This window comes from Lampris incognitus, chromosome 6 (genome assembly GCF_029633865.1).
Source record: "Lampris incognitus isolate fLamInc1 chromosome 6, fLamInc1.hap2, whole genome shotgun sequence".
Classification (NCBI taxonomy): Eukaryota; Metazoa; Chordata; class Actinopteri; order Lampriformes; family Lampridae; genus Lampris; species Lampris incognitus.
Window position 1 is genome coordinate 38860345 of NC_079216.1, and position 20779 is coordinate 38881123.

A 20779-nucleotide genomic window follows, 5' to 3' on the forward strand; every position below is an offset into this window, starting at 1 on the left:
TAGGGTCGCGGGATGCTGGAGCCTATCCCAGCAGCCACTGGGCAGCAGGCGGGGAGACACCCTGGACAGGCCACTGGTCCATCACAGGGCAGATACATTCACACCTAGGGACAGTTTTAGTATGGCCGATTCACCTGACCTACATGTCTTACAGAAACCTACATGCCTACACAAACTCATATTTGATAAATGATAGAGACCTGTTAAGAGTATAATTATGCCTGATTCTAGAGGATTATTCAAAGTGTTGTCTTTTTGTACACTACTATCTGTCCACTCCTCCTGTACCCTGCTTTCTCACTGTTACTATTTCTATTTTTATTATTTTATTGCCACTATTATTAATCTTACTATTACTTAACGTGACCTTGAAATGCAAGCAGGTTTTATGAGCTGTATTTGGTGGTGGGTAGAGGGGAGGAAGGAGGGTAAAGTGTGTTCAAGGTGACAGTGTATGTCTGTACGCTTTAAGTGCATTGCTGAATTGGATAACAAATGAGCTAAAAAAAAAAACTTGTACAAGCTGTGTGTGTATGTTTGAGAGCGCGTGTGTGTGGCGATATACATATGTGCGCGCACGCACACACACACACACACACACACACACACACATAATAACACACATACATAAACACATATGCATACTGTACACACACTCGTAGGGAACATCAGATGACGTAAGCTGTCATATGTTGTGAACTCTTCATTACTCTGCCTAACGAAAATAGTTGCGTGATTTGGGTGGTTCATAGCAGGACAAATCTGCATATATTGCGTCCGCTGCATTGTTTGCAGACACTTGGTTATAGCAATGTTGAGCTGATTGCTCAAGCCAAGGTTCAGCATCAGAAAACTGCTTTTTTTTCCCCCAGTAGTGCAAGACAGGTCAGCCATGGAGAAGCTCAACCCAGAGTTCCCTTTTCAGACTTCTGCAAACGGTAGCATGTTTATGGTCATATTTACAGTTAGCCTTGCAACGACTTTGTTTCATTTTCATTTATTTTGAACATATTTCCAAGCGATGAGTGTAAGGGGATGTGTGTATGTAAAGGCAAGAGGTTTCATTATGCAACAGGAATGGCGGGCAGAGTTACTGACCGTTTTAACAGTTTGTTAATCATTGATTGATTGGACTGAAACACTGGCTAGGCAAAATGAGAGGTAGGTTTTGACTATCAAGAGTCTGTCCTGATCCAGTTGTCTGTCCTTGCATCAATGTGCCATTGTATATGTCTCTGTGTGAGCAAATTTCCTGATAGTTTGTCATTCTTGCCATTTCTCACTCATAATATCAAATCTGTCTTTCTCGAACACGCTCTTATTCCCATGCTCTTTTTGCCACATGCTTCCTCTGTTCTTCTGCTTGTGTACTGAGCAGATTAAAGCAAATCAGATCAGTGGCACGAGCAAGAACAAGAGCAATCTGGTCAACACTTGAATTAAAGATGTATCTGGAGGGTGTGTGTGTGTGTGTGTGTGTGTGTGTGTTTACATGTGTATATGCTTACAAGAGAATATTTTCTTTGAATGCAGTTCATGAGATACAATTCATACAGAAAAATATAGATTTCCTAATCACTGACTGTTTTTAAAATGGTGTGATAAATTATCTTTAGTCTTTATTGATTCTCCTCACAAGCGTACAGAGCTGCATGTCAACCCCGGTGTTTTCGGGCTTAATTGCATGTCACTGGCGTTAATCGTAAGTGACTCCAGGCAGCTCCTTTTACTCCCTCACATTCCTATCTAAATGAGCCAATCCAATCCAAAACGTTGTGACGGCAAACTTGAGTTTCTAACCATGACAGGGAAGATTTTTTGGCTGGACCTCGCTCCTTCAAAGCTGACATTTTAGGGCTAGGACATGGGTTAGGGTTAGGTTGAGGTTTGGGAAAGGTCGAGCTGGGCAATATAGCAATTTTGATATCAATTTTGTGACGCGAGACGAGATAACATGGGATTTGGGTCATCATAATATTTTCTTATTGTGATGTATTGTTTGAATTCATTAGACTGTTTTATCTGAGTGAAAGAAATGCCTGTACCTGCTTGGTCATCATATCCACATTACTAATGATCATTTCTGTTTTCTCAACATTTTCTTGCATGTAAATATCTTATGAAAGTACCAATGGTCATCTGCAAAATATTGACATTGAGGTATTCAGAAGAAAAAAAAAGAAGTGATATTTGATTTTGTCAATATTTCACAGGCTCATAGGGTAAGGTTAAAGGTTAGGTATATAGTGCCGATGCTTAAACTCAGGATTAGGGGCTTGGGAATGAATAGTCAGTGGGGGTCCTCACGAGTATAAAAACAAGCAGAAAACGTGTGTGTGCGTGCGTGTGTGCGTGCGTGCATTACTTGGTGCGGCTATGTACTTTATACAGGCATTTCTGGTTGTCTTGAAGCTGGGAGTGTGTGAGGAGGAGTGTGTGGGAGGAGTCCCCTGGTCTGCGAGTTCCTCTGCTGAGCTGAGTCACTTAGTCGTGGTGCAGTGCCTGCATGGGAGCGTCGCGTGTAACCGCTGAAGTTGTACCAGCTAGCGCGCCTCTGGGACACATATGCACGAGATCCTCACTGAGGAAACATTCCTTAGTATTTGCTCCTCTCTCTGCCTACGGCACTGGGTAAGTTGTTTTGGTTTTGATCACTGGATCTGCAAGCTCTCCAGGCTTTCTTGTCCTCTCTTTCCAACCCCTCACCTGTTCTTTGGATTGCGTCTTCTTGGTTGCCGGTTAGGCACGTCGAGGTTTGTTTTTAGGTGATCGACAGCAAGATTCAGATCTAACCACCTCACCTCGTTCTGGGAAATAGTGTAATGGGCTCACCTGTTTTCACACTGACTCCCTGCATATATATTGTCTATTGAGTGTAAGGCTTGTTGCTGTAACACTCTCTGAATATGTACTCCAGCACTGACCGGAGCTTTGCTATGTGCCATCGAGTTCCCCCTCTAAAGCACTGTCACACATTTGACCCTTTCTTATCTTCTGTGAGATAGTAACTTGATGTACTGTGTGCTGAGGATCGAGGTCTAAAATATTATGGCTATAGCGGTTTCCTTTTATGCTGGTACAGTCTTTTTTATCATTCCTTCCTCTTTTGCTTTGGTAGTCTTAAATTACTGAATATGAATGCTCGATGGGGTAACCCATTTAAAAATGCATGAGCCCTACTGCATAGAATGCATTAAGAAACTCTTCGAGGATTTTTCTTTTTCTTTTTTCTGTGCTCATAATGTGCACACACACACACACACACACACACACACACACACACACACACACACACACACACAAACACAAACACACACAGTGCTAAATGTCTATTTGAGGTAAGGAAAGGTGAGCTTTAGCGTCATGCTGTGGCAGGACACTCCTCTGACACGTCTGGTGGTGTCGGGGCAGGGACAGCCAAGACAGGTGTGCCATTGTTTTTGATCAAGGACTTATGTAGTATCACTACACGTGTTGCCTCAGCTGAAGTGGGAAGGAAGACGGAGCGGATCGCATGTGTGTGTGTGTGTGTGTGTGTGTGTGTGTGTGTGTGTGTGTGTGTGTGTGTGCGCGTGTGTGTGCATGTTGTGGGGGGGAGGAGTTAAACCCCTGAAACAGGTTGAACTGGGTTACTATCGTGTGACGACATCTCAGAGAGGCGGTGATGTCATGTTTAGGAGCTGAGACAGGTTGTCGACATCTCTCTCAAAACATTGACTGGATTGTGTTTGTCAGAGAGGCCAAGTGGGGCCGAGGTGCCGCACCAGCTCTCAGTGCCGACTTCATGTTTATGCCTGGAGCAAAGGTAAGGCCTCCACCCTTGTCCTAAGGCGTATGGCTCTCTTCTCTCTCGTGTTGTCTTATGTAGATGTTGTGGAGCCGAATGTGCGGACCTGGTTTTGCCGAATTTCTGCTTTTGCATGGATGCGATTGGGTGTAGCTTGCTTATCTGCAAAATCCCTAGGTCTTTGAAAGCAGCCCAAGTTGAAATGATATATTTTGTAATGGACACAATCTCGATCATCAGTTTAAAAAAAACAAACAAACCTCTGGAAAGATAATTATGGTTTTTCAGTCCCTCGGGTTTTTTTTTGGTTTTTTTTAACCATCCACTTCCCATAACCGCCTGGCTCTGTTCTGTATTTGTGCGTTGGTGTGTGAAAAAAAATTAGACATCCTCTTCGGTTTGAACTAGCATGAAGCAAGCTATAATTGTGTCTTCTGTGGCTGCACCATCCCTCCCGATCATCAAACCTGGAATGGTGAGATGCTGTAATTCCACCATAACACCCCCCCCCCACACACACATATATATATATATATATATATATATATATATATATATATATATATATATATATATATATATGTATATATATATGCACAACCTGAGCTCTGGGTGCAGATTCTCTCACTCCAATCTCCTCAAATAAATTGGCAATGCAGTTTCGAGAACAAAACAGTCCTCAGAACAGTCGATAATTTTGTCTGATTCTATTTTATTCACTCGTGATGGACTGGAGGTTCTTGAGTGTTGCTGTCACAGTGATGGAAGACGCTGCTCGTAATTTTAGATGGTGCTGGAGGTTAATTGCAAAACCACAAACCCACAACGCTGAAGTCGCAGACATCTGTTTGTCTAAATAGTGGAACAACAGCTTAACTTAAGTCCTCATCTACAGCACAGCCTGATCATTACTGGGCCATTACTGAATTTGCCACCTCCATGTGTAGGTTTGCATTTATTTGGGGAGAAGCAATTGCCTTCAGGCTCAGTCTTCTCGATAGTGAAATAAATATCTGTCTTCAGAAGGTGAAGGAGGGGTTGCCATAGCAGCAGATACCACCAACAGTTGAGTTTCAGTGCAGCCTGTCAACTCCTCACTTCCTTCAATACTGCTCTCAGTACATAATTTCTGCCCTGCTCAATATACATTTTGATGTCTTGTTAGGTTAAAGATAGCAACTTCAGGCCTATGTAAATTTTACATTGCAGGTCCATTTATTGAGCCAGATCTGTGAACATCTCTGTCAAAGACAAGGACATTTTGCACTTTTTGCACACTGTTGTCTGTCTGTCTGTCTAGGGAGCTGTAATGTGCTGTATTGTGTGAAGCATTGATGAACACTTTTTTCAGGGTGGTCCACTCAGGGATCAAACTGAAAATGCCCACAAACCTCAATGTTGGAAAGCAGGTTTCTTATGTCTGAGGACACTGTTCTCTAAAAGCCTCTCTTTCTACATGTTTACATCATCCAAATCCACAGACACCATGGGAAAAAACTGTCCTGCTAATTCGCACGGTGGCTTGTCACAAAAGGATAGCTGCCAAAAGGAAATTGTGGGGGTATGCATACTATGTGCTAACCAGGACTAGCTAACGCTGCCATGATGGAAAGCTGTATCGAAAGGTCTGGTTGTCTTTCACTGATTTGATGCTTGGGCTGTGGACATGGAGGTGTTGGAGAATTAGATTGTTGCTTTGCCCAGAAAATTAAATAGTTAAAGGTAAGAACCCCGTTCAACCATGTTTGTGATTTCAAATGCTCGTCTGCAGATATATATCCCTCCCAGTATCTCTCTTGCACTTTCACAGAAACATATGTGTACAACTTGCACCATTTCAAGCTTGGTCCATATGCGAACCCAGAGATGTGATTTACGATTAAGGGAATGGTGTTTTACACAGTAACAATCCCAGCAGAAAAAGCCAGGCTGTGGGAAGCGGACCCTCTGCAATCTACCAGGATAAATATTGCATGGGGAACATGATGTGTAGGTGGAAAGTTCATTTTTAGCCAAAATATGTACATTTTGAGGCGAAACTTGTTCCTGGATGTGTGCCTACGATTCTTTATGTGGCTCTGAGGGGAAGCAAAGTGCATAATCAAGTGGAATTCCTGAGGCTGCCTTGAAAATTGATCGGTAATTTCGGGGCCATGTTTAGAAAGTCACCTCACCCCAAACTGAGCGTGGGACCCGAGTCAGAAAGTCACTAAAGCTGTTGTCTTTAATTACGGTTAGGCTATAAAAGGAGAAGTTGTGACTAGTCTATATGGTTCTGTAGAATTTTTCCCTCCCTCTGCTTCATGATTGGTAAAAAAAAATAAAAAAAATAAAAAAAACTATAGAAAGAAACTAAATGCTGCTTAAAAGTACTTATAGCGTTCTCAGTGGTGTTTTTGTTGGTTTTTGTGATTCGTTGGATTTACGTGATGACTTACACTACAGTGTAGCGGCACCGACCCGTACCTCGTTGATAAGTGGTGATATATATATTATCACTTGATGGTTCTTCAGTTTTTCTTCTGGCTGGATTCTGGTCCCTTGTTGTTGCCGGCACCCCCTGCATGAAACGAGATCCTGCAGCTATGCTTCTCAATGATTTACATTGCTGGTATGAAACATCGTGTTTCTGCTTCCTGTCATGGAACATCTGAGAAGATATTAACATAACTGCAAAATCAGTGGTATATTATCAAGAAACATGTAGTAGGGCGTCCGGGTGGTGTGGCAGTCTACTCTGTAGTCTACCATCACAGGGATTGCTGGTTCGAATCCCTGTGTTGCATCCGGCTTGGTTGGGCATCCCTACAGACACAGTTGGCCGTGTCTTCAGGTGGGAAGCCGGATGTGGGTATGTGTCCTGGTTGCTGCACTAGCGCCTCCCCTGGTCAGTCGGGGTGCCTGTTAAGGGGGGAGGGGGAACAGGGGGGAATAGCGTGATCCTCCTCCCACGCGCTATGTCCCCCTGGCAAAACTCGTCACTGTCAGGTGAAAAGAAGCGGCTGACGACTTCACATGTATAGGAGGAGGCATTTGGTAGTCTGCAGCCCTCCCCGGATTGGCAGAGGGGGTGGAGCAGAGACCGGGTCGGCTCGGAAGAGTGGGGTATTTGGCTGGATAGAATTGGGGAGAAAAGGGGGGGAGGAATCAAAAGAACAAAAGAAACACGTAGTAATAAACTTTGCATAGCAATTTATAAAGGCTTCAACCAAAGGAAAGCAAATGCTCACAAATGAATTGAAACAACAGAAGGGACAAATACAGGGTAAAAACAATATAATAGTGCAGTTGATTAAAAAAAATGCAACAAGTACCAATTTTGAGGAAGCGATTTTAAAGAATGCTGAATTTGCTTTTTTTAGACTAGGTTCTTCATGCTGTTTGCATGCCGAGGGACCCTGACGGCATCCTAGAAGAGCAAGAAGGGCGCTGTATATGGAGATGAAAAGTTACGAAATATAATTTGGATGCAGACCTAGCTGTGCTTTGCAAGGGATTAGTATGATCCTAAAATCATTTTTTGGGGGGGGGATCCCCCCCCAATTGTACCCGACCAATTACCCCACTCTTCCGAGCCTACTAGGTTGCTACTCCACCCCCTCTACCAATCTGGGGAGGGCTGCAGACTACCACATGCCTCCTCCGATACATGTGGAGTCGCCAGCCAATTCTTTTCACCTGACAGTGAGGAGTTTCGCCAGGGGGACATAGCGCGTGGGAGGGTCACGCTATTCTCCCCAGTTCCCCCTCCCCCCTGAACAGGTGCCCCAACAAACCAGAGCAGGTGCTAGTGCAGCGACCAGGACACATACACACATCTGGCTTCCCACCCACAGAAATGTCCAATTTTGTCTGTAGGGACGCCCGACCAAGCCAGAGGTAACTCGGAGATTCAAACTGGCGATCCCTGTGTTGGTAGGCAACAGAATAGACCACTATGCCACCCGGACGCCCCCTAAAATCAACTTTTAACCTAACAGGAGTCCTGACACGTCTCGTTTGATTGATGTGAATGTGTCTGTTTGTAGCAGTTGTCCAAGCTGCAGCATTTTGAATTCGTGAAAGATGCAAAAGAGACTTGGATTGCTGCCAGAATAAAGATGGGAAATAGAAAGAATGAATGTCTCTCAAATGTAGTGAATGAGAAAAGTGTCTTACTTTTGAAAAGAGATTTTCCTGGGTGAAAACTGGACACACTTGCTCAGACATGCGAGGAGGCTGGCTATAGTGACGACAGTTTTAAATGGAGCCAGAAAGCTTTATTTTGTACTCCATAGTCCAGGTAAAAGATTGGTACATATAACTGACACATTAGTGCCACTTATGAAATCATGCACACCCCCGTTATATGTGACTGCATTAAACAGAGACTAATAGCAAATTTCTGTGCTTTTAATATAATGAGACCACCTACTCACTGCTTGGCAAAAAGGGCACCGTGTAAGAGAGTTGGCCATACTAGGCCACACGTCTGTGTCTGAGTTTATGTTTGTGTCTGCGTGTGTTGGCCTGTAAGTTCAAGTGGGTTATATGAAAGTTACTGTATGCATCTCTGTTTATGTAAGGCGATAGGGTCAGGAAGAGGTAGACTCATTCTACTGTAAACAAGTGTCCGCTTGTAAAGGCCTGCCAGTCTGTTCTGCACGCGTACGTGTGTTTGTGTGTGTGCGTGCGTGCACGTACATGTCTGTGTGTATGTTCATCCATTAAATAAGCCTGCGTAGACAGACTTTTCCACCAAAGCTGTGCCATCTGTGACCAGCTGGTTGGCTAGAACCTCACCAGTGCTGATCATCAACTGGATCATTAGCTGGATAATCAACTGCACTGTGTGAGACGCAAATATTTTAGCTTCAGGACGTTTATCACACGTGGATTTTGTGCAATCGGCACCGGACAAAATATTTGTGTGAAGATGTATGTCCAATGTTCAAGTGCACCGCACTTGCAAGAAAGGATGGGTAAATAACATTGTGCTGTCATCAACACTGCCATCTCCTGTACATTTTTTACTCACTGCGATCTCAACGTCCGTAAGCAAAAGATGTCCTGATTGAGATGTGCACATTCTCTCTCTCTCTCTCTCTCTCTCTCTCTCTCTCTCTCTCTCTCTCTCTCTCTCTCTCTCTCTCTCTCTCTCTCTCTCTCTCTCTCTCTCTCTCTCTCTCTCTCTCTCAGCTCTAGGCAGCAGCAGCGAGAACAGAAGCCCACCCAGCGTGAGGGCCTGTCTCAGCCGGGTGGGCGGCAGTACGAGCGAACGGAGCAGGAGTGGAGTCAATGGAAGAGGCTCTGGCAGCAGGCCACCGAAGCAGCCTAAACCGCAAGGTACATAATGGCAACAGGTAACAACTCAGTCATGTTGACATGCACAAAGACATACCATTGGAAACAGCGTCTCGGTTTGTGTGTCCCACGTGAGCAGCCGCAGTCAGATCTGTCACCGATAAGACACTGAGGACACACTGGTAGAGGCGTGCTTGGAGAAGCGCTAGCCAGCATAGACCTCAAGTGTTGCGGTCATTTCAGGGCTCTCAAACTCCATCCAGATCCATTTATTTTTAGTGTATAGTGAGAGTTAATGGGATTTTTAGATCTTGTTTGCAAATCATTCTGCTTTGAAAACATGTGAAGTAATATAAGAACAACTGAGATATAATGAGGTTTTTACCTATTTTAACATGTCAGTGTAATTTAATTAAAAACCATGGTGCAGATGTCACGTCATTGGGCTCCGAGAGCACGCTTTTGCTGTATCTGCCTCCAGCTATATATATACAGCTTATACTAACCTATTTATTGCTAGTGATTCCTTAATCCAGCTTCAAAATCGATCAGAATCAACCTCAACCTATCTAGAAATGCATAAGAAAGTAATCCTCAAAAGTGAAAAGAGTCAATATTAGCATTAGACATAGTTAAAGGTAATTATTTTACATTGGACTGAAACTGGGTTGGATCCAGAATTAATCAGTTGGACATTAAATTTGTGCCACAATGTAGAGGTCTGTTACTCATTCAGTTTCAGTTATATACACCCTCGTAGCGCAACACCTCCAACCACCGCCCAGATTCCCCACACCTTTAGAGCACCGCCTTTCAAATTGAATTCATCTTGTGTCATTCAACGCAGTATGATTCACGAGTCGTCTGTGACTCAGAATGTGTATGAGTTAACACTTGCTCACTCCACTACAGGTAAATGCAAACAGAGTCTATAGAGTTATGTAACATGGCCTGGGATTAAAGGCCCTTGGGCTGCATTCTTGTTTTCTTGAACCGCAGGAAATAATTCTTTATTGATAAGATAAGAGATGCTGGAAATTTAGCAGTAACTCAAACAGGAATCTCAAATCCTATAATCATTACTAAATTCTAACTGAAATAAGTACAGTTTATACCATAAAAGTAGAAAAAATAAATAAAACCAACCTTCCTGTAGTGACAGCTCTGCTAATAATGTGTTTTTCATGCAGTATGTATATTACAGGTCAGTGACTTGGTTCTGGAGCCAGAATTAATCTGGTGATAGTTTATGCTGCCCCCTGGAGTTTTAACTTTTACATTGCAGGGAACTGTAATTCTCAAAAACCCCAACCTGCAGTGACTGGTAGAATTAGCCTTATGCTGCTCACCACGCAATCTAATTGCTGTCACTCATGACAGTCAAATAGTCCTTGAAACATTCATCACAAAACTTGAGCTGAGCTAGGAAACAGCTGCCAAAATAATGTAGTTTTGGAGAATGTTAAAATGCTCTACCATCCGTCCGTTCATCCAGCAGTCTATCTGTCTGTACATCCATCATTTATTTTTCTGACCTCTGTCTTCCAGTGCCTCCAAAGCCAGCACACCTCCAGAGCCCGGAAACAGAGCTCTCTTCCCCACTGGGCCATATTAAGAGGCCATTGTTAAGAGCCAACATGGAGGAGGAAGGAGAAGGAAGAAGAGCCCTGACCAAGGAGAAAGCCAGGGAGAAACATTCCAAAGTCTTAGACCTCATCAGTCGCTTTGAGGAGAACAGGTAGCTTCTCTTCTTCTTTTGGCTGCTCCCACTAGGGGTTGCCACAGTGGATCATCTGTTTCCATCTCTTCCTGTCCTCTGCATCTTCCTCTGTCATGCCAACCACCTGCATGTCCTCTCTCACCACATTCATAAACCTACTCTTTGACCTTCCTCTTTTCTGCTTGCCAGGCAGCTCCATTTTCAGCATCCTTCTTAACATACAATATAATAATAATAATATACAATATACCCAGCATCTCTCCCTCCGCACATGTCCAAACCATTTCAATCTTGCCTCTCTTGCTTTGTCTCCAAACCATCCAACCTGAGCTGTCCCTCTAATATGCTCATTCCTAATCCTGTCCATCTTTGTCACTCCCAGTGAAAATCATAGCATCTTCAACTCTGCCACCTCCAGCTCTGCCCCCTGTCTTTTCGTCACTACCACTGTCTCCAAACCGTATAATAAAGCTGGTCTCACTACCATCTTGTAAACCTTCCCTTTAACTCTTGCTGGTACCCTTCTGTCACAAATCACTCCTGACACTCTTCTCCACCAACTCCACCCTGTCTGCACACTCTTCCGCACTCCGCATTACTTTGAACAATTGACCCTAAGTATTTAAACTCATACGCCTTCGCCACCTCTACTCCTTGCATCTTCACCATTCCTCTGTCCTCCCTCTCATTCACACATATGTATTCTGTCTTGCTCCTACTGACATTCATTCCTCTTTTCTCCAATGCATACCTCCACCTCTCCAGGCTCTTCTTAACCTGCTCCCTACTCTCACTACAGATCACAATGCCATCCACAAACTAGTCCACGGAGACTCCTTCCTGATCTCATCCATCACCATTGCAAACAAGAAAGAACTCAGAACCGATCCTTGATATAATCCCATCTCCACCTTGAACCCATCTGTCATTCTAACCGCACACCTCACTACTGTCACACTCACTGCCCTCATATATACGTATATATCCTGCACCACTCTTACATACTTTTCTGCCACTCCTGACTTCCTCATACAATACCACATCTCCTCTCTTGGCACCCTGTCATGTGCTTTCTTTAAATCCACAAAGACTCAATATAAGTCTTTCTGACCTTCTCTATACTTCTCCATCAACATTCTCAAAGCAAACATGGCATCTGTAGTGCTCTTTCATGTCATGAAACCATACTGCTGCTTGCTAATCATCACCTCTCATCTTAACGTAGTTTTCACTACTCTTTCCCATAACTTCATGCTGTGGCTGATCAACTTTATACCCCTGCACATCACCCTTATCCTTGAAAATCGGTACACTTCTTCTCCACTCCTCAGGCATTCTCTCACTTTCCAAGATTGTGTTAAACAATCTAGCTAAAAACTCCACTGCCATCTCTCCTAAACATCTCCATGCCTCCAAAGGTATGTCATCTGGACCAACCGCCTTTCCATTCTTCATCCTCTTCATAGCTTCCCTCACTTCCTCCTTGCTAATCTGCTGAACTTCCTGATTCACTATCCCTACATCATCCAACCTTCTCTCTCTCTCATTTTCTTCATTCATCAACCTCTCAGAGTACTCCTTCCACCTTCTCAATACACTCTCCTTGCTTGTCAGTACATTTCCATCTCTATCCTTCATCACCCTAACTTGCTGCACATCCTTCCCAGCTCAGTCCTTCTCTCTAGCCAATCGGTACAAGTCCTTTTCTCCTTCCTTACTGTCTAACCTCTCATGTAACTCACCACAAACTTCTTCCTTTGCCTTTGCCACCTCTCTCATTGCCTTACACCGCATCTCCTTGTACTTCTGCCTACTTTCTTCATCTTTCCGAGTATCCCACTTCTTCTTCACCAACCTCTTCCTCAGTATACTTTCCTCTACTTCCTCATTCCACCACAAAGTCTCCTTGTCTTCTTTCCTCTGTCCAGATGACACACCAAGTACCTTCCTAGCTGTCTCCCTCACCATTTCTGCAGTATTTGCCCAGCCACCTGGCAGGTCTTCACAACCACCCCGTGCCTGTCTTAACTCCTCCCTGAACACCACACAGCAGTCTTTCTTCTTCAGCTACCATCATTTGATCATTGGCTCTGCCTTCACTCGTTTTCTCTTCTTGGTCTCTAAATTCATCCTACAGACCACCATCTGATGCTGCCTAGCTATGTTCTCTCCTCTCACCACCTTGCAGTCTCCAATCTCTTTTAAATTGCACCTCCTGCATAAGATATAGTCCATCTGTGTGCACCTTCCTCCACTCTGTCACCCTGTGTTCCTCCCTCTTCTTGAAATATGTATTCACCACAGCCATTTCCATCCTTTTTGCAAAATCCACCACCATCTGTCCTTTCACAGTCCTCTCCTTGACACCATACTTACCTATCACCTCCTCATCACCTCTGTTCCCTTCACCAACATGCCCATTGAAGTCTGCTCCAATCACCACTCTGTCCTCCTTGGGTACACTTTTCACCACTTTATCCAATGCACTCCAGAATTCTTCTTTCTCTTCCATCTCACACCCAACTTGTGGGGCATACACGCTGATAACATTCATCAATGTACCTTCAATTTCCAGCTTCACTCATCACTCTGTCTGACACTCTTTCACCTCCAATACACTTTTTACATAGTCTTTCTTCAGGATTACCCCTACCCCATTTCTCCCCCCATTCACACCATGGTAGAACAGTTTGAACCCACCTCCAATGCTCCTGGCCTTATTCCCCTTCCACCTGGTCTCTTGCACACACAGGATATCTACCTTCCTTCTCGCCATCATATCAGCCAGCTCTCTCCCTTTACCAATCATAGTGCCAACATTCAAAGTTCCGACTCACCTCCACACTCTTACCCTTCCTCCTCTCCCGCTGCCTCTGCTCATGGCTTCCTCCTCTCCTTCTCCTTCGCCCAACAGTAGCATAATTTCCATCAGCACCCTGCTGGCCTACAGTACTGGTGGTGGTCATTGGTAACCTGAGCCTCAACCAATCTGGTATGGAAATCTGATTTATGATCCACATATTTGATTTGGCAAAGGCTTTACGCCGGATACCCTTCCTGACACAACCCTCCCCATTTATCCAGGCTTTGAACCGGCTCTAAGAATGCACTGGCTTGTGCATCCTCAATGACTGAGTTATGTAGGGGCCTCTCAAAATCACAAAAAGGCACATCTTGGCTTGCAACCCTATTCCCATTGCATCACTGATTTGGAAAAGTGGCGAAATCAAGGTCGGAGCTTTTGAAGAACAAGTGTTGAAGGGTTTAAGGTTCCTTTTAGAGTTGAATGTGTGTCTGTTTTATGCAACATCTATTCTGTGATTCTTTACAAATGGATCCAAAATTCTGCTTTGTGAACTGGTTTGTAAGATTGTAGAAGATTGCAAAAACAGAATGGTGTTGACTTGGTTATTTTACAAAGATAGGCTGGTTCACAATAAATCATATGTACTACGTTAATAGCTTTTGGTAATAGAATGACATCAGCCTGGTTGTTGAAATCTGGTTGATGTCTCAGGCATGTAAAAGGAGGAACCTGTTCTTTGTCAACATTTTCTATATCTATTTAGTTGATGAAAAGTGGAAATGCCACTGTTGGCAGTCTTTCTCGTTAATGTTAGTTCAGGGGAGCGCTGCAGAGAGAGCTAAAGGGGAGATTAGCTGAGCTTCACAAGCCAAGTGTTAGGAAAGGGATGAAAGGAGATTTGTACAGGCAAGTGGAAACTCGGCTCCCCATTCGGTTGTGGGACAGAACGCACTGTTGTAAGATGAAGCCCAGGAGGATAAGGTAGGATCCATTCATTCATCTGTTTCCCTCATCCTCTTTGTCTGTCTCTATTGTCTGTACGTTGATCAATTTGCTTTGCGATGAGTTGACAAGTCAATGACGGGTTGATTTGCGGAAGGATTCTCACACTAAAATCAGTGTGAGTTGCATTGTCTCTTTTCTATTGGGTAGATATTAGTGTTCAGAAAAGAAAAACCAGGGCTGTACATTTAGCCAAGCTGTGACAGTTGCAAAAGAGCAAGTACACAGGAGAGAAATTTTAGTCTTGTCTTATTTTAATTTTAGCTGTTGATTGTTGCTGCAGCCATTTTCTTTGTGAGGGAGGCCCATTGACAGTAGTTTGGGCACAATGATACCTTTGTCCCAAATGCTGATACAGTAGAGTCCAAAAAAACACTCATTTAGCAGCAGTAGCCCACACTGGACAGTTTTAAAGGAAAAATACAACCAGTTGTTGTTGGTTTTTTTTTGGGGGGGGGGGGGTCCCAGCCTTGTAGCTGCTTGTTCTTTAACATAGTCAAGGAACAGATGACAAGATTATCGACAAACTTTGCTTTTTGTATCATTGCTCTATGAAAGCTAATAACCCAACTAAAGTCAAACTTAAAGCTATGCTAAGTTTGGCACAGTCGCGGCACTTGTTGGCTGCAAGCAGTACTTAATCAGTGCTTTCAATATATTTATTGTGGGGCCTCAGCGGCATACAGTAATGAGTGCTTGACGCGAAACTGTCTACCACAGTGTATTAACCCATTCAAAAGCACTGAAAAGGCATTATGATGGCATGGCCTTTCTTAGTGTGCGAGAGTCCTCTTTGTTTGTTACAGCAAGACTTGTCAGAGAGGTGTGAGAAGGCTGGTCACACCACACAACTTGAGGCTCCAGCAGCAAAACTACTTTGGTGTATTGAATATTCAGTGGGTGCAATTTGTTGTGTACAAACTCAAGGACAATTAAATCAATTTCTAAAAAAAAAAAAACTGCAGAGTTTAGCTTTAACCTTGTTTTACTTCCCAGTTCTCCTCAGATTCGGGAGGTACTAGGCTACATGGATGGAGGTCAACAAGAAAAATCTCTCCTTTTCATACAGACCCTGTGGGGCTCTACAACAGAAGAGAAAGCCCTGTAGTCTTCCAGAACAGAATTAGCCCACTAATATACTAATCTGGTTCACATGCTGCTGGCTGCTAGCCCACCACATGGCATGTGAGACTGTTTTCAGTGCAGTGCTTGTCTAGGTTAAGCTACAGATGCCGTCTATAATTAGTCTTCTGTACAGAAACAGTGACTGACCGAAAGCTGTGTTGAACAATTTTGAATTTATATGCCATGCAGAACGGCTGTATGCTTTTAACCAGAGTGAAGTACCAAAAACGTCAAACTCCCAAGTGTTTCCAACGGTCTCTGCCGATAGTTTCAAATTCATTAAATAATCTATAAACCGTTTGTAGTGGTATCCTATATCACACCTACAGGCAGTGTGTCTGACTACTTAACACTTTCAGTGGCCTCCAGGTCAGAAGTGACACGCCTCTGTACCGTTTCACCAAGCTAATGTTCCTCTATTCATACATGTTTCCTGTTTCTATCCAAAAGTGACCTTCACTCCAGCCCAAAACAACCAAATTATTCTCTTGATACAACCCCTATACAGCAATTTATTACAGATCTCTTTCTTTATTTTTTGTTCTACTGTGGTTGTCAGAGTTTACATCCAGGTCTGATTTGTAGCAATTACAGAAAAAAAGTAAGGATTTGTGACAGTGACTTGGTTGCCGCATCACATAACACTTGCGAGCTGTAACGAAGGAGGTCCACCATTCATAACAGGCTGTATAAGTCAAAGACAGGAAAACAGCTGGACAGATTGGAAGTACAGGATGTATGCTACCGGATGGTCATTTTGTGTGTGTGTGTGTGTGCATCTTGCATACCTCCCAGTGCTGTATGTCATAATTGTCTTGACTAAATCGTTTTCCCATTTGGTCGATGTTCAACTGATAAATGAGAGGAAAGGGGTTTCTGTCATGCAGTATACATATATGTGAATGTGTTCATGCACACGACTGTGGCTGTACTGTACTGTAGGTATAGAAATAGGGCAGCTGGGTGTCCCGTGAGAGTAATGTTGTACCTCTTTGCCTTTCCCACTCCCTCTGTCCCCCTCCTCCCATCACTCATCTGGCCCATGCTCGTACGCTTCCTTTGCTCAGCTCTCCCCAGCCACTGTGGACGGGTGGAAGTTTGTGCATCAACTGTTTTTTCTTTTTTTCTTTTTAACTCTCTCACACTCCGGTGCCGTTGCTCTCTGTTTTCTGTTGCTTCCCAAACACCCTGCTCTACATGGCTATGAAAAAGCGCTGAGCAGTGAGCAGACTCTCACTCTCTCTCTCTCTCTCTCTCTCTCTCTCTCTCTCTCTCTCTCTCTCTCTCTCTCGCTCTCTTGCTCTCTCTCTCTTGCTCTTGCTCTCTCTCTCTCTCTCTCTCTCTCTCTCTCTCTCTCTCTCTCTCTCTCTCTCTCTCTCTCTCTGTCTTTGTTAGCCTGTGTTTTCCTGCATCCCTTACTGTCTTCGACAGGCTGTTATTGAACCCTTTCTGGGCTGAGCAGACTGACTTCCTCCTTGTCTCTTCCTCTGCTTCTCCAGCAACACAGACAACAAGAGAGACAGCTCAACGCTCAAACAGATCAGCAGGTCGGCCAACTGCAGCCCGGCCCACCGCAGCTACCAGAAGCAGCCAGAGACCAACAGGAAAAATCAGAGCCACTGGGAAGCAGACTCCCGATCCGCTTCAGTACCGGGCACGCCGCGAGATGCCCACAGACCAGCGGCTAATGGGGTCCTAAGCCAGATGGACCGGGAACAGGAACAGGAGAGGGAGACGGAGGAAGAGAGGTCAAAGGACGAGAGGAACAATGAAACAGTAAGGGTAGAGACTGCTCAGCTGCTCAATGGAGACATGGGAGACGGTAGCACGGAAGAGGTTGGAGAACACTCGGCCCCAAATGCACACAGGATGGGTGCTGAGACTCCTATGGGTGGGGCTACAACAGAAACACACAACGAGGACGGGAACACAGAGCAGAAGGTAAGTGGATGGATGTCATGTGTTCACCTATAGACAAACACTTTGCCTACAAGCGCATGTCTTTCTGTCTCTCTTGTCTGTTTGTTTGTGTTGTACTTCTGACTGTGTATACATTCTTGTCCTCTGTTTACCCTGTGCATTGGTATGTTTATTACTTTCATGCCCTTGCACCCCAGTGCTATGTGTATTTATATCCCCCATGTCAGATATTTATGGCTTCTGCTGGGCTGCCCAAACACTCTACGGTCTGTCACAGTTTCTTAGTAAAGACACGATACAGAGACATGGATGTCTGCAAAAACCTGTTTCTCTTACTCCTCTTTGTCACCTTGGTATTTGTTTCAGATCTGTTTGTGTTATGATATAATGGATATCTATATTCTACAGTGGGTCACTCAAGCACTGCGAGGGCAAAGGTCCAAGCAAAATACGTGTGTGTGTGTGTGTGTGTGTGTGTGTGTGTGTGTGTGTGTGTGTGTGTGTGTGTGTGTGTGTGTGTGTGTGTGTGTGTGTGTGTGTGTGTGTGCGCGCGCGCGCGCGTGTGTGTGTGTGTGTGTGTGTGTGTGTGCGTGTGTGAGAGATATATTCAGTGTAGCTGTGTGTATTTCTCATGCAGCGTGAACATGCCCTGTGATCTGATGAGGTCTAGGGGTTATTTTTCCGTGAAGGCACAGCAGATGTCGAAAACTTCAGTAGCTGAGTTCATGTCCCCCATGGGAGGCTGCGTTGCCTGCTGCTGTCTGCTGATTATAAATATCTGGGGCTCAGATCGCTCTCTGCTTTTTTTGGTGATGAAACAAACTCATATCTCTATGGTATGAGAGAGAGAGAGAGCGAGAGAGAGAGAGAGAGAGAGAGAGAGAGAGAGAGAGAGAGAGAGAGAGAGAGAGAGAGAGAGAGAGAGAGAGAGAGAGAGAGAGAGAGAGAGGGTCAGCTAGAGATTGAGATGTAGGCTCTGCAGCAAAATGTTCATGTCTCTGTCTCAAATCAGAGAGAGAGAGAGAGACCTTTGTCGAGTCAAAACATACCAATGTCCATGAACTTGATTTTTCTTATCCATTATGTGTACTAATTACTCGGTCCCATTTGCAGCAAATCAGTTCACCCACTGTTTTGAATGTCTGCTGTAGTTCTGTCTGCCAATGAGTATCCAGTAGTGTGGTATCTAAATGTGAAATTCTTGCATCAAGTGCATAATATTATGACACAATTATAATCAGAATACATGAAAGCAACAAAGAGGCAGTATTGTGTGTTTTCCTCCTAATGAATTATGTGGATGGTTGAAGCACTTGGCTCACGTGGCTCAGCTAGTTGCTCTCACTGCATGTGTGCAGCCTGACATCTGAGGAAACGAGGCTGTTGTTTGGTGGCATGTATTGAAAGTGTTAAGTAGTCTGCTGTCTTGACCACTGCGCTTGTAAACTCTCTGCATGTAGCTAAAAACCAAACTTGGATGCACCTGAGTGAAGTGAGAGTAAAGCCTTTAAGTATACTTTCTTTTACTCTGTTTGTGGATTTAAAAAAGAAAATAATACTGCAATTGTTAAAAAAGTACCAAATGTGAAGCTTACTGTGTTGCTAAGTCTGTCTCTCACATAAAACCCTAGCCATCAGCACTTGTGCTCTTTGTTTGACTCAGTATCATTTCCCCTCTTGTATCCTTTCGTTTCCTGTCCTGGTGGGCCTCTCGACACTACAGTGCAGACAGGCCAGACTTGTAAACCACCCGTTAGCCCACTACAAATAAAATGTACAACAGTGTCAGAGTCCAAGTGACACAAACACAACCCAGTGCAGTGCCCAACAATGTAATATGAGACGCCACCGCAGCTAAGTAAAGAATTGTTCTCTGATGCAGCAGCGAGCATGCCCCAGGCTTGCTCGCTGCTGTGCGGGATTGATTTGTGACGAGCTTTTCCAAACTGAGCTACAGTAAATGCAACATGCTGTGGTTCAAAAGAAGCATATTTCTCTGTGATGGCTGTTGGCTCAGCATGCAGTTCGTTTGTATAGTTTCCTCTCTTGATTGCCAAAGGGATCTGTCGCTCGAACCGAACGGGAACTTGCAAAAGCTCAGCAAACCCACAATTGCAAATGAGACAGTGTGGTTGAGAACACTAAAAAGGAATGTGTCATTGACCTTCAGGCTCTGTCTTCACTTTGTCCTGCCTTCCTGTGTGAAGCAGTCAGTCCTGTCTTAATTCTGCCCCATGCGATGAGTATTTTATGAGCTCGTATTTTCACTTATAAGCCTTGCAGAGGAGAGACCCCTGCAAGAAGCATAATCCATTATTTATCGTTAGTGAATTAATAGACCTTAGTATTAATCATACTGACTTTAACCATGCTGCTGACTTCTTGGAATGAAATGTAGAACTTTGCATTACAAGCATCTAAAATGTGGCTAACATAACGTTTGCATTATTTATCCAGGAGACAAATGAACAGAAGCTGTACAAAATTGCCAACGAGCTCCTGAAGACGGAGAAGGCGTACGTTTTACGGCTTAATCTGCTAGACCAGGTAAATGGTTCATGAGGTAACTTGTTTTTGTGACCATTTCACTCACCCTGTTTACTGTGATTCGATTCACCTCGTGACTTCAATAACAAATTAAAGGTGCAGTGTGTAATTTCTACCCGAATGCCAAACTCGACAACAAACTCGACAACAACAAATTAAAATAGACACCGTTTTTGAATGTGGGGGTGACGGGGGCTCTTTTTTTTTATCATTACTATTCAGAAACCTCTATTGATGCACCTTTTTAGCCAGCATAAATTAATCATTTATTTCGATTGCGTAAAATTGCAAATTCTGCCAAGTTTTAGTCGGCTGCTGTAACTCTCGTGCTTATGATTACGCCGGCATGTGTTTTATTTGTCAGCCATATGTGTCCGGTTGTTTTATTCACCATTTCATATGCCACGTCCTGCTCTCAAGGTGTTCTGTGCAAAGCTGATGGAGGAAGCAGGGAAAGGGACGTTCCCCGTGGAAGTGGTGAAAAACATCTTCTCCAACATCTCCACCATCCACACCTTTCACGCCGAGTTCCTACTTCCAGGTCTGGAGAAACGCATGGGAGAATGGTGCGTGGTGGCACTCTTTATTA

General features: G+C 44.0%; 1 protein-coding gene across 4 annotated transcripts in view; it reads left to right on the top strand.

Annotated features, from left to right (window-relative positions):
* fgd4a (FYVE, RhoGEF and PH domain containing 4a) overlaps positions 1-20779 on the top strand; it is a 72301-nt gene that overhangs the window by 39808 nt on the left and 11714 nt on the right. For 3 of the 4 annotated variants that reach the window (XM_056281294.1, XM_056281295.1, XM_056281296.1), the window contains 5 exons: positions 8966-9112; positions 10619-10808; positions 17223-17664; positions 20101-20190; positions 20611-20756. In XM_056281294.1, coding sequence (XP_056137269.1) covers positions 8966-9112; positions 10619-10808; positions 17223-17664; positions 20101-20190; positions 20611-20756 — 1015 coding nt within the window. Of the gene's footprint in view, positions 1-8965; positions 9130-10618; positions 10809-17222; positions 17665-20100; positions 20191-20610; positions 20757-20779 lie in introns of all 4 variants that reach the window. The other variant, XM_056281297.1, reaches the window with a different exon arrangement.